Source organism: Falco rusticolus, chromosome 10 (assembly GCF_015220075.1).
Source record: "Falco rusticolus isolate bFalRus1 chromosome 10, bFalRus1.pri, whole genome shotgun sequence".
Taxonomy (NCBI): Eukaryota; Metazoa; Chordata; class Aves; order Falconiformes; family Falconidae; genus Falco; species Falco rusticolus.
In genome coordinates this window covers 37,703,154-37,716,560 of record NC_051196.1, presented here as the reverse complement: position 1 = coordinate 37,716,560, position 13,407 = coordinate 37,703,154, and the positions used below count along the sequence as shown (strand labels likewise).

Sequence of the window (13,407 nt, the reverse complement as noted above, 5' to 3'; positions counted from 1 at the left end):
TTAAAAAATAAAACAAACAAACCCGCATCTGTAAATTAACAAGTGTTCCAACTGTCAAAGTGTTAATGGGCCTCTGTTTGCAAGACTGATTGTGAACCTCATTTTCCCCAGTGTCCCAGGCTTGAGATAGAGGAGGTTCTCTGGTACTGATAGAACTACATTGGTGTGATTCATTTAGAAGCACACTTTATCTGTTGTGCTTTGTAGCTTATAAAAGTTTTGAAAATCAGTATAGTCTTAGCTAAAAAATAAAAAGGAAAGTGCTCTTTATGCTGTTAGTAATCCAAGGGTGAACTTGTCAAAGGAAAAAGAAAAACGAAGGAGCGGGGAAAAAAAATCACATTGAGAGCAATATTTTATTTTATTTTTTTTTGGATTGCCCTCCTGGAAGAAAGGATGAAGCCAGCAAAGCAAGTAGCCTCCTGCATTGTATGCATGTGATACTGATAGTGTGAAAGGGGGACCAGAAATCTCTGTAGAAAGACGTGAAGTTAACTGGCTTGGGCTGGTAGAACCCTCCTGCGGGGAGCAGGCAGCACAAAGCTTGACAGAGCCACATCCCATATAGGTAACAGTGGGCTCAGAGACTTCTGTGGAGCGTATTGTGGGACAGGGAGTAGGAGAGGGCCAGCCTCTCTGGTAGCTGTGGTCTGGAGGCTGTCTAACCTCAGGTTGATTTGGCAATTGCAGTGGTCATGTGAGGAGAGGGGGACGAAGTCAGGAGAGCAGGTTTCAGCAAACTTCTTTTTCTGATATGCATTTTTAGAATTTTTTTAATAAGTACGTTTATACAACAAAATTGGATCAAAACAGGTTGGTGTTCAGCACAGCATGAGAGATTAGCTGAAAATTAAGCACTTGCTTGGAGGTCACAGTAATGACACTGTCTAAATGTTTATTGGTATTTAAGGTGGTAAGGCAAGTTGGTACTTCATTTTTCTGGAGATGAGAACTAGGTGAGAGAAGATCCTTGTCCTCCAGAGAGGGTAGGAAGCTAATACTGGATGTAAGTGTACTCTTCCCAGCAGAAAGTTGAGACAGGCTGTAGAATGTGAAGGTCAGTTGTTGTCATCTGTATAAAGAAAAAGTTACACCCAAAAATACTTTCTAAACAAGAGACACTGGCTCAAATATAGTCAACTAACAGCTTCATGATAACTACTAAATTTGACGTGATCTTTGTGTCCAGGATCCCATGAGCCTATTATATATGTTAACACACACAGTGAAATGCTATTTTTTCTCTTCCCAGCTATAGCAACTCAAGCTAGTGTGGAATTTCGCCGGAAAGGATCACAAATGTCCACAGACACAATGGCTTCCAACCCCATGTTTGATGCGAGTGAATTCCCAGACAACTATGAAGCGGGAAGGGCAGAGGCGTGTGGGACACTGTGTAGGATATTTTGTAGCAAGAAGACTGGGGAGGAAATATTACCAGCTTACCTATCCCGGTACTAACCTATCTTCCGGTTGCTTTATTGCTATAACTTTATGGTGCAAATTAATTCAGGGCAAATGGCATTCAGTTACTGTCTGAATCCGGTGTTGCCAATTCAAAAGAACCTGGTTAGCCTTCAGATGCTGTAGGTGGGGATTCCTGGCTAAACAGAATAGTGACTTCCTTTAGTCTTCTCATGGTGTTGGTTTTTGTTGAGTTTTCTTCCAGTCTCAGTTGAAGGGAAGTCCCTCACACAACATAAGTGTTCTCCAACAAGGAACTGCAAAAGAAACTAAGTGCTTTAGGATGATGGCCAGCTAGGTTCCTGCCTCCCAGCTTTTTCATTTGAGCTGGTTATGTTGCTGACCAGCATGTCCTGTCTATCCTGTCCCCCCTGAAAGATTTTGCAGTATTTTTCTTCTGTTGAGGAATTAAAATCAAGGTCTTACTCCCAGCCTTACATGGGAAGGGAGTAGTGGGAGAGTATGTGATCCAAGCGGTGTTACTAACTGTCTGGGCTGTATTTGCACAGCTTCCAGTCCATGTGTTGCAACAAGTCAGTGGTTTCAATAAAACTGTGCTGCACTGGCTTTCTACATGAAATACATGTGATTTGTGAGGGGGTTTTTGTTAAGCTGGTTAGGTGCATTTGCCTGTGCTTAAGTAACTTGGGGGGGGTGTGCTCATATAAAGATTTCCTTGCACTGGTTTTGAAGCTTAGTCTGTGGCTGCAGATTCTTGTTCATGTGGAATGCTGATGCTTTTTATGTGGAAATAATTTCATCTTATCTTTCTTTGTCAGATTTTACATGCTTTTAATTCAGGGTTTGCAGATAGCAGATTTCGTTTGCCACCCTGTTCTTGCCAGTGTTATTCTAAACTCTCCTCCTTTGTTCTGCTGTGACCTGAAAGGGATTGATGTCGTGGTTCCTTATTTCATTTCAGCTCTTGAAACTATTTTACCTGACAGGTAAATTGCTATTTCCATATAAACATAATCATAAATGTGGGGAGGTGTTTGTCATCAGTGGTTTCTGTCATTCCTGAGTAGTTTTCACTGAAGGAATTCTGTAATGTGGGCCCCATGGTGTGTATGTATTTGACAGTAATAATTGTGGCACTTCATAAGCTCTAACTTTCAGGTTTTAGTGCAATTTTCTTTAAAGTAAAAATAGTGCTTATTTTAAATTAAATGTGTGTTGTGTTATCTACATATTCATTGACAGAAAGCAATTTCTGTAAGAAAAGGTAAACGAGTGGTTTAGCTCAAATATATTGAAAGCTTACTGATTTTTAAGTACAATTTCATAAGATATTAATTAGTGGCTGTTGTTGCAGTGAATTCATTAAGAGAGTGATCTTACATATCATTAAATAGAAAAATTGATAATTTAGACTGGTGAAATTGGAGTAGGTTCTTAAACAAGATGTAACCTTACTTATCAAAGCCTTACAGATTTCTGGATGTTTTGCTAAGTAATGCGCCTGATGCTACTCTGTGCATACCTTCTACAACATATCTTTTATGCTGTGGTACTCCATTTCATTTTGAAGTTATGCATAGCACTTATCTTCTGGGCTTAAATCTGAGGCACTGCTGCTTTTGGGTAGAAGAATTTGCTGGTAGCTACTGAAAAAAGTTGATCTGTTCACTAAGCAGCTTGTGTTTTATGCAATATGCACATGAGCATATTCTGCGGATCTCTTGATAATCCTGGGTGGGTTTGAGTTGTAATAAGCCAGTAGAGGCTTATGATCAAAACTTCTGTCTTTGAAGATGCAATATATGAATAATACTTTCATCAGCCCGTTGCTTTTATATGGGGATACAAAATCCTTAGCAAGTGATGGTTCTGGCATGAATTCGTTGTGTTATTGCTGCTGTTTAAAAGAAAGAAAAAAAAAGAAGAATTCTGAGTCTAGAAAGAAACAGCTGTGTTGTGTGCTGCAAATTATTTAAGAACACTGGGTGGTTGTATATTTAATTGTAACTTAATTTGGCTTCAAATTCCTGTGAAAAGTTGATTAACTGCATGATGCTTTAATTTGCAGAGAACTCTCAAAGTTTAAAATCTATGTAAACCCCACAGAGCTAAGAAGAGCTTCGATTAATATCTTGCTGTCTCTGTTGCCTTTGCCTCATCATTTTGGAACCATAAAGTCTGAGGTAGTAATCTTACCATTTTGCTTTACAATTCCGTTTTTGTTTTCCTGGTTGTTTTGGAATGGGATTTGAATGACTTGTGGGTTGTATTTGGTGTTTTGTTTAGCACTGAAACTCTTACAGTAAGTCTGTGTTAGTAAGACTATATTACAAATTGTCAGTAGCAATGTGTGCTGTGGATATTGATTTTTGAAACCAGTACCATGCTGGCATGATCTCTAATTGATAACAAAATAAATGTATTTTTCCTTCAGGTTGTCCTGGAAGGGAAATTCAGCAATGATGACAGCTCAACGTATGATAAGCCAGTAACCTTCCTTTCCTTGAAGTTGAGGCTTGTGAATATACTTATAGGAGCTTTGCAAACGGAAACAGATCCCAACAACACTCAAATGATACTAGGTTATTTCAACTTTTTTATTTACTAACTGTGTTATAGAGGTGTCTGTCTTAATCTGTCCTGGAATAATATGGGTTATTAGTTATGTGTTGCTTTGCAAGGAAAAAGATGAAGTTTCTGACAGGTTGTCATCTGTATAATCTCCCTCATAATACAAAAACATCTTGAAAAGCTTCATATTTTTGTTCAAGTAATCTTTACAGATGTGGAATAGTACTTGAAAAATAGAGGTGGGAGTAAAGCACATTCTAGCAGGAAGTCAGTCATAACTAGGAATGGAAATAGAAGAAGATACTGATTTAATGTTGGGAAGGATTCTTGACTTAATGGTTTACAGGGAACATTTTAATTTTTTGCATGATTAAGCCTAGAAACAAATGGAAATACTGGGTGACAGGTTGTCCAGCACTGACAAAATACAGATGCATTTATTTAGCACTGTGTAAATCCTCATATGAAAGCTTTGGAATAGTCTGGAGATGCATTGTAGTTTGGCAACAAACTATTCTTTTGAGGCAAGGAGTGTATTAACATTATTCTGAATACTCAAGAGTTAGTCAAAGCTAAAAACTTGAATAGTGCACAGTCTGTCAAGTTAATAATTTTTCAGACAAGTAAAAATATACTTGCCTTTTATATACTACCCTCCCCCTTATTTGTTTTTCTTTAGATGTGCCTTTTTCCATGTTATGATGTTCTTGTCCTTCCGTAATTACAATACCACTTTCCTTTTGTATGTTTGAAAAAGAAACAGACTTGCACTGCGGTGGGTGGTGTCTGCCTTGTTTTCGGTGACAGGGAGCCTACCTGATTAAGAGAGGGTGGCAAGAAAATAGCATGAGCAATGAAGCGAAGGGAAACAAATTCAGTCTGCAAAGACTGCTGGAAAGTTTCCTTGCAGTGATTGAAGCACTAACCCTACTACTAACTAATACTAGCAGAAGATTAGAGGAAAATAATTTGAAATAATGGTATGCAACCAATATTGGTGAAGGGATGAGGATATTTATAGTTTAAAAGTGATCCTCTAAGCAAGACCCACAGACCGTTGGTGCATGGGCATTGCATCACCTCCAGAACTGTGGGCTTGGCACCCTGTTAAATGCTAACCATGCATTCCTGTACCTCTCTGCTGTGAGTTGGTGTTTGCATCCAGCTGGGTAGATGCTCTGCTTTGAGTGGGTATTTTACTGTTACTGTTTCCATGATAGTCCATACCAGTTCATCTGCCCTGTATTCCTGTTGTTAAGCCCGTTTCTGTATATGAAGTTATTTCCTGCTGGCTTTCATTGGAGAGGACTCAGGAATTTCGAGTTCAGCAAGAGATTCTCACATGTGCCACCAGCTTCTCAACAAAATCAGTTTGTTTTGAGCTGCTTACTAAAAGTTTGACAGTGAGCAAATGTCTTTGTAAAAATAAAACTCCTTGTGTTAGTGGTTTGGAGGTTTGTTTCACTGCTCACTAATCAGTATGAGAACAAGTGTCATCCCTTGTGCTGATGTTTTAAGGGTTGCTGAATGGACCAGGCATTATTCACTTTATCTTCCAGCAGTTTGCTGTATATACTAGTAGTTCGTTAAGATTTGAAAACATGTTCTTGTTTGCCAGTCACCAGCTGTCTTTTGGCTCCTAATGGCCAAACTGGGGAAGGGAGCCTCTATATGCCAGGCAAGAATTTAGCCAAGGCCTGGGGCTGTATAACCCTTGGGGGGGCTGTGGAGTATACAGCTCATTTTAGCACTCTGTTACCGAACAAATACTGTTACTTTGTTCACAGAATCCTTAAATGTAACCTGAGTTTTTAAATGAGCACAATATGATGAGAGGCAAGGAATGATTCCAGCCCTTCTATAAAAGCAAAATCCTTCTGAACTGAGGAATTTGAAAAACCCATGTTCAAAGCATTTTTAAAATAGCTGAAAGCACACTCTATCTCAGCTCGCATCTGCTTCAAATGGCTAAAATGGCTAAGCCTGAAGCAAATCCTGTGCTTTATGAAACTCTAAGAGTTTTTATAAAACAGGATGGCAATCCTGTATGTTAGACCTTCAGTGCTTCTTTGTAAATTTTAGCACTGAATATTCTACTGCAGCCTTTAGTTACCTTCTTATATCTGATTCTTCAGGTGCAATGTTAAATATTGTTCAAGATTCAGCACTGTTAGAAGCCATTGGCTGTCAAATGGAAACGGTGAGTATTTTTTGTTTGTGAAGTTACCACTTCAGAAAGAATGCATTACTCACCTTATCTGCTATTGTAAGATGCTCAGTTAGTATCCTGAGGTTTTTTTTTTGGTCCGCCCCCCCCCCCCCCCCCATTCTATCTGAGGGCATCCTCTGCTATAGGGAACTCTACTCAGAAAAATCTTCTCATTGCTCGTAATTGACTTTCAATTTGCAGAATGGTGGTGAAAATAACCTCTTCAAAAGCCACAGTCGTACTAACAGTGGCATTAGCACTGCAAGTGGAGGCAGTACGGAGCCCACAACACCAGATAGTGAGAGACCGGCACAAGCCCTTCTGAGGGATTATGGTAAGGACAGCTCTTTTGAAAAAACTCTGTCATTATATGCCAGGTGATGTTTTGGGGTTTTTTTTCTGTTCCTTGTTCTGGCTAATACACTAATTTGCTTGGGTGTTTTGATCCCACGGTGGATAGCCCCTTTGTTTATTGCCAGTTTGTGCTCATATGTGCCCTTCTGGTGGTGGTGGTTCAATCCTACTAAAGGACTCTGTTAACATTTTAAAAATAAGGATGTAAAAGCTTATGAAAAAGATGTTTGCAAACCACTTTAACATATATTTTCGAGACACTTAGTTTTCATGAATAATGGGATAAATGTACACCAAGTGTAAATTGCTTCCTTCATTTTGGTAGCAATCCAAATGCTTACCTGACTTTTGCAGCACCTTTTCTTAAACTATTTAAAGAGCATTTGAGGGACTTCTGGTTTTGTACAGCAAATAAGCAGAATGCTTGTGATGTGTCATTTGTTATAACGAGAATTTAGTAATTAACTTCAGTCTTGTGCTGTGTATTTTTGAATCTTTGTAATAAGATCTGTGTTCTTCTAAATTGGTGAGTGGTAAGTTGGCCAAATGTTGAGATCCTGGAATTTCATTTGCTGCTTTGGTCTTCATCTGTTCAACTGATGTTGACCAAGTAAATGTGAGATCACCTTTATTGTATCGTAGCTTAGGCTGACAACTCTGTTCTCACCAATCAAAACTGTGGGGTTTTTTCCTCTAGTCCTATAACTAAGAGAAGCAAGATCAGCAGGAAAGACTTTAGTATATTCTAAGGATTCATAGAAACATGTTGGTGCTTTCCCTGCAGGGTTTGTTTGTTTGAAATTATTAAAATGCTAGTTTTCAGCACACCATTTGAATTGTCTAATTTGTATGGTTTTTCATTGACAAGTGCTTGTAAAAATATCCATTTGTAAGGTTAAAAAAAAAAATCTTTTGACTAATTGACTTCCTGAGTCTTTAAACCATGACATAACTTGAAAGATATTTTTGTAATATAGTGATTTTATTGCATTTTTAAATTTCCTGTGCACACAAGGTAAGGTTTCTTATGAAACTTCTGAAAAGAATTTCTGTGTTTCTACTGGATGCTTCAAACAAAGAGAAAATTGAAAATGAGATGGTCTATTTTTACTGTTTAACTGTAGCAGACACTTGAATCTGCTGCTAGTGTAATGTACTTACATCGTATTTAACACTGAAGAGCTAAATTTTGGGAAGGATATATCTTAGCTGTCACAGTTCTCATGTCTTTTTGTACCTAGTCAATAGCAGGTTTTGCTTCTGAAATTAATTTGCCTACTTTAGTTTTAACAAGTATGTATAGTATTTGTGTTCCTAGTATTCTGAAATGAGAACTGATACTAAAAACATTTTCTATTTTTAATTTTGAGCTAGAGGTTCAGGAAAATTAAAGGTCTAGGAATAATTGCATCTTTTTTTTCTCCAGGACTGATTCTTTAATTATCTATATTTATCTGACTAGTACAACTTTTGATAAACACTAGGTACAGACAGAATGGGTAACTTCTGGCATAGATACCTGCAGTTACATATTCTCTATTAATTTGTTGCTGGTGCCTAAATATACAATTACTAATGTTTAATATACATTACCAACCCCTACATTTTTCTGAGGCTACAAGGCATCACAGCAATTTAGGCACAATAGCAGACAACAGCAAAACCTGAGGCTAGCTGTTCTGCTACTGAAATGCAAGCAGAGTGCTGAGATTATCCACCGTGTCTTTCTAAAAAGCTAAACATTGAGATAAGCTAGTCTGGATGTATTTGTATAATGTCTGATGGTGTATATAATGGAGTTAGCCTGTGCAAAAGAGAGTAACATATTTTCTAGATTCTGGGTTGTGTATAGTTTTCTGTGTGTTGTGGCTGCTTTGGCTTGTGCCTGTGCTTTGCTTATTGTCACTAATGCTTAGTTATTTTCCCTCCCTGTGGTATGTGGTATTGGGGTTATATCCTAGCTCTTAATACAGATACAGCTGCTGGACTTCTGATACGCAGTATTCACCTGGTAACTCAAAGACTCAACTCACAGTGGAGGCAGGACATGAGTATCTCTCTGGCTGCACTGGAGCTTCTGTCTGGACTGGCAAAGGTGAGAGGTGAAGTTTTGTGTGCTCTGGTCTGTTCTCAAAGGGTGATTATAGTCCTGTTTAGGTGAAAATCATGCCACCCAACAGATTCTGAGTTTATCAGCAAACGTTTTGTTTGTACATGAGAGAAAACAGTACTCCTTTTGCACTTCATCTTCTAATGTAAATGCTCTGTGGCTCAAATGATGTGTGCCCATTAAATGCCTGTTGGCTGAAAGTGAAGCTCAGGGTGGCTTCTTCAGATACATATGGCTTTACTGTACGGTTCTGGCTGGTTTTGTTGAGCCAGCTGAATGGCTCCTAACCTTTCTCATGGATTCCTATGAGTGTCTGGTTTTGGTTTTTGTTTTGGTTTGTTTTGCTTGGGTTTTTTGCACTACAGGGTTTGCACTTGCCATATTAGGTTGCATAGTTAAGGAAAAACTTGCCCCTAAGCTTCCAATGGCAGTGTAGAGGCTTGGGCCATTAGTTTCCAACCCTGCTGCGAACCATTTGGCATAGCTTTGGTTGGCTGGGTGGCTGGTCTGTCTGTTCACTGTGTAACCGGACTTAGAAACAAGATTTTTTGTTGCTGTTAGTTGGCAGATTGCAAATATGCCAGAGTATTAAACAACTTAATTGCCCTTTTTTATAAGTGTTGTACCTGCTTTTCCCCTTCTGTCTTGCCTTGGAAGTAGTTTTCTGAGCTTAGAAGATGATAGTGTATTTCTAATATGAGGGTGTCACCTTTGTCAGAGCTTTATCTGTACATAGTTCCTTGACTCAGCAGCAAATAACTGAACTAAAGCTACAGGGGCTGGTGTGTGTGTGCGCATTTTTGTTGAGAAGTAAAATATCTTTTTCTGCTTGAGGGCTCTTGTCCCTAAGCTGGACTTCATGGTATTTGTTTAGCCGAAGTCCTGTGTATTTCTGGCAACCACGATGACCTGGTGTGACAGTTCAGCATTTCCTGTCATATTCCCCTGAGAACTCAACAGATCTCTTTGAAATACGCATGTCTCAGGCTTTTTTAAGGTGTGGAGTCACCACTGAGCCACGTTGGACTCGCTGCTTATTTTACTGCTGCAGCAGCATGAGCTGAAGGATGCATTTGAAAGTGTTCTGCAATGAATTGATGTATGGTTATTGGGTCTTAAAGAGCATCATACAGAACTAGAGATCCTGCAGCTTGTGTGGTTAAGACTGTTTTGTTGGTGGGTGGGTTGTGGGGTTTTTTTTTGTTTTCTTTTTCTTGGCTTGCAGGGATTTTCTTTTATATAATTTATCTTTTCAAATGCCTACCCAGGTTAATATTAAATATTGTAGTCTTTGTAGAAGTAATTCTTCCTCTGGGACATCTTGGATATCTTTCCCCTTTGTAACAAAGTGGGTAGAAAAAGATAATCTCTTACTGCAGAACTGCAGAGTGGAGAACTGGTTCTGCTTGTGCCTTTGGAGGTGACAGTTCCCAAAGCCCTTCTCAGGCTGGGGGCTCTTCTGTCTTGTGTCTGTTCAGCACCAGGTTATGAGTGGGACTTAGTAAAATCAAAAATCCTGTTTCCTGCAAGAGTGCTGGCTCACCAACCTGTTTTTCATAAGCCTGTCTTGAGGGGATCTTATGCTTGTGAAGGAAAGGCTGCCTTCATCCTGGGGCTGTGAATTTTCACCCCCACTTTGTAGAATACAACTGCCTGGCTCTGGTGTTGTCACCAGCAAGGCCATCTGCTTTCCTGCTTGGGTAAGGGTGTACCTGAACCAATAAAGCTTTATATGGCATGGTAAAATGCTACAGAGTAGAAAAATCCAGACTGTTCCTGTGCCATATCACAAGCTTGGAAGTAAAGAGAAAATCAGTTATTTAGTTTTGTAACGGAAATCCTCATGCCTCAGTGTACCAGGCTCTTCACTAACCCTCTAGTCTGGAGCCTTCCTCTCTGAAGCCCTGAGGTGGGAGAGAAGCTGAGGAGGTGTTATTGCAGTGAATTTGAGGGAGGGATTATGGGGTTCTTTGCCAATCAGCTTGTCTGAGGATGGGTTTTCTGTTGACAAAACATGTTAACAGAGTATGTCTAGTGGAAAGTTATGTGAGCAGAATAAAGCCTCATGGAAGGGACACTTGGCAGTAAGTGAATTCTCAGAGGTACAGAATAGGTTCCTATAGCTGAAGGAGAGGTATTTGCAGAAAAGAAGTTTTAAATACTAATTTATTCAGTTTGCAGTTAGTTTCTTATCAAGCTGTCTTGGAAACCAAGCCACGCAATGCAGTGGCACCTCCACACAGCTTTTCTTTCCTTTAAGTTTCAATATTCATCACTGTTAAATACTTTCACCTGCAGCTTTTAAACTGTAATCATAAAAGAGCTCAAATCTTTGTTCCTGTTTCTTAAAACTGCAATTAAAAATGCTTTTTAAAATTGTCTCCTACAAAGATTTTTGTGGAGGAATTCTCATCCTCTCCTGCTTGCTTTACACAGGTGAAAGTGGTGGTTGATTCCTCTGATCGGAAGAGAGCTATCGGTTCAGTGTGCAGCTACATAGTGTACCAGTGCAGCCGCCCAGCCCCACTCCACTCCCGTGACCTTCACTCCATGATAGTGGCAGCTTTCCAGTGCCTCTGTGTTTGGCTCACTGAGCACCCTGACATGCTGGATGAGAAGGTAAGTGACTCTGGTGTACACGTTTTGAGCACTCTGAATTGTAATGCCTTTCATGCCTGACCTGCCTGTTCTTGATACTTTAAAATAAGGTGGTTGTCTTAGTTTTCAAAAATACAGTAGGAATTTCAAAATTTGTTTCTCTGCAAAATAGTTTTGAATTTTGATTGTTGCTCTTTATTCACCAAGAATGTTTTTGGCTTTTAAATTACATTTCATATTCCTAAGAATGTCTTGATATTCTTTCTTTCTGAAACTAGGAAGAAGAGAGAAAAAAAGAAAATCTGAAAAAACAGAAACTGGAAAGTTGGGAATTAATAGTATATATAGCATAGCTACCTGCTGCAGATAAACTTCACTAAAATCCATGTTTCTTCTCATTTCTCAACTCTTACCTGAGTAAACCATCTTTTAGACTTAATGGAATTCCTTTGATGTTAATATTTTGATAGTCATAGTTTGTTTCACTAAGAAACCAGTTTTCTAGAAACTGAGCAAGGCATAGCTCAATCCAAAATGAAATTTGCTCGGGAAGCTTGGAAGGAGCAGGAAATGAGATGCCTATTTCCAACAGACTTCTGTCCTACTGTTTAAAAAACAAATTAAAAAAGAGTGCATATTTTCATTGTTGATCTACTTGCAGAGACAGCTGGGTCATCTTTCTGTATTTTTTACAGAATAGCTAGTAATTTGTATTATATAATATTTTAATATAGTTTTATATCTAACATTTTATATATTGTTCTGTGTTGTTTCTATATTCTACAGCATATAAAAATGTGTATTTTTAAAAATGAAAGTGGAAAGCCCACCAGCAGGACTTTAAATTCAGATGCTTTCTACCTATGCTTTGGGATACTGGCATGGCAGTGGGTGACTAGGATGGGATGGCTTCCTTGGATGTGGCACAGCATGGGTTTATTCAGTTTCATAATGCTTTATTTCCTTTCATTAAGTGGGTTTTTTAAAATTTTTTAATTATCACTAGATATCGATATAGTGTTACCTACTGTGTGTAGTATGTACTGGACTCTTAATAGCTCATTCCTATGTCATGATAATCAGATGGGAACCTTTCATTGCAATGAATATAAGGCAGGCATACATATATATTATGTATATATACACAGGCCAAGGTGTAGAACTCTGACTGGCCTCTGGTGGTAAAAACCACTTCCTTGTGTTCAGCTTTTAGCTAGTTATTTCTTCATTACAATGCTTCCCTTGTTATTCTGTAGCTCAAGCCATGAGATTCGAACCTTTCTGCTAGCAATCCAGGTATTTTCAGCAAATGATTTTGTAATGAGCAACACTTGTGGGTCATACCTGCGGTTTTATAGAGCATTGGCCTATCTTGTAGTAGATTCATTGGAGTTTTACTGTGTACTTTTAGAATATTGTTATTTTTCTCTTGATGAATTAGATACCCTGATACATTTTACTTATAAAAGCTGTTGGCACTTGAAACATTTGGAAAAAATTCCTTGCAATTTTCCAGATGAGTACATTCTTAATGCGCTTAAACTTAATTAAAAGTTCTGCAGAGAGTCTCAAAATGCATTTACTATCTCTTTAAATATGCTTACATTTTTCAATTGCATTCTTAGTAGTCATCTTGGCAATTTTGTACATATGTGGTGGAATATATTGTGTGTACATATTCATTCAGAGCACTTTCCACCATCAGAATACAAACATAAGTAGACATCTATAGATTAATACCATTCCTGTAGCAAATGTGATCTTATTCCAACACTGTCTGTTAGAATAATCTTCTGCCTTTATTTCTGAGCTCGGATTACCAGCAAGTACTTTATTTTAACCAATTGTATGTCACTGTTTCACTGCGGTGTTAGAGACATTGATTGGAGTGCTTCTGCTTTAAGGTAGTTCCTCTTGTGTTTTAGGATTGTTTAAAAGAGGTACTGGAGATTGTGGAGCTGGGCATTTCGGGAAGTAAATCCAAAAACAGTGAGCAAGAGGTCAAGTACAAAGGAGATAAGGAGCCAAACCCTGCATCCATGAGAGTGAAGGATGCTGCTGAAGCTACGCTAACGTGGTATGTGATTTGTCAGAGCGTGTTTACTGTTTAGGGTTGCCTTGTGTGAGAGTGTTTTAATTA

At 38.6% G+C, this 13,407-nt stretch overlaps 1 protein-coding gene across 3 annotated transcripts in view; it reads left to right on the top strand.

The window, feature by feature from the left end:
• RALGAPB (Ral GTPase activating protein non-catalytic subunit beta) overlaps window positions 1-13,407 on the top strand; it is a 65,480-nt gene that overhangs the window by 28,291 nt on the left and 23,782 nt on the right. For 2 of the 3 annotated variants that reach the window (XM_037401690.1, XM_037401687.1), the window contains 9 exons: window positions 1,253-1,454; window positions 2,244-2,411; window positions 3,494-3,608; window positions 3,860-4,007; window positions 6,132-6,196; window positions 6,407-6,539; window positions 8,521-8,654; window positions 11,106-11,288; window positions 13,193-13,344. In XM_037401690.1, the coding sequence (XP_037257587.1) occupies window positions 1,253-1,454; window positions 2,244-2,411; window positions 3,494-3,608; window positions 3,860-4,007; window positions 6,132-6,196; window positions 6,407-6,539; window positions 8,521-8,654; window positions 11,106-11,288; window positions 13,193-13,344 (1,300 nt within the window). The remainder of the gene's footprint in view (window positions 1-1,252; window positions 1,455-2,243; window positions 2,412-3,493; window positions 3,609-3,859; window positions 4,008-6,131; window positions 6,197-6,406; window positions 6,540-8,520; window positions 8,655-11,105; window positions 11,289-13,192; window positions 13,345-13,407) is intronic. The other variant, XM_037401689.1, reaches the window with a different exon arrangement.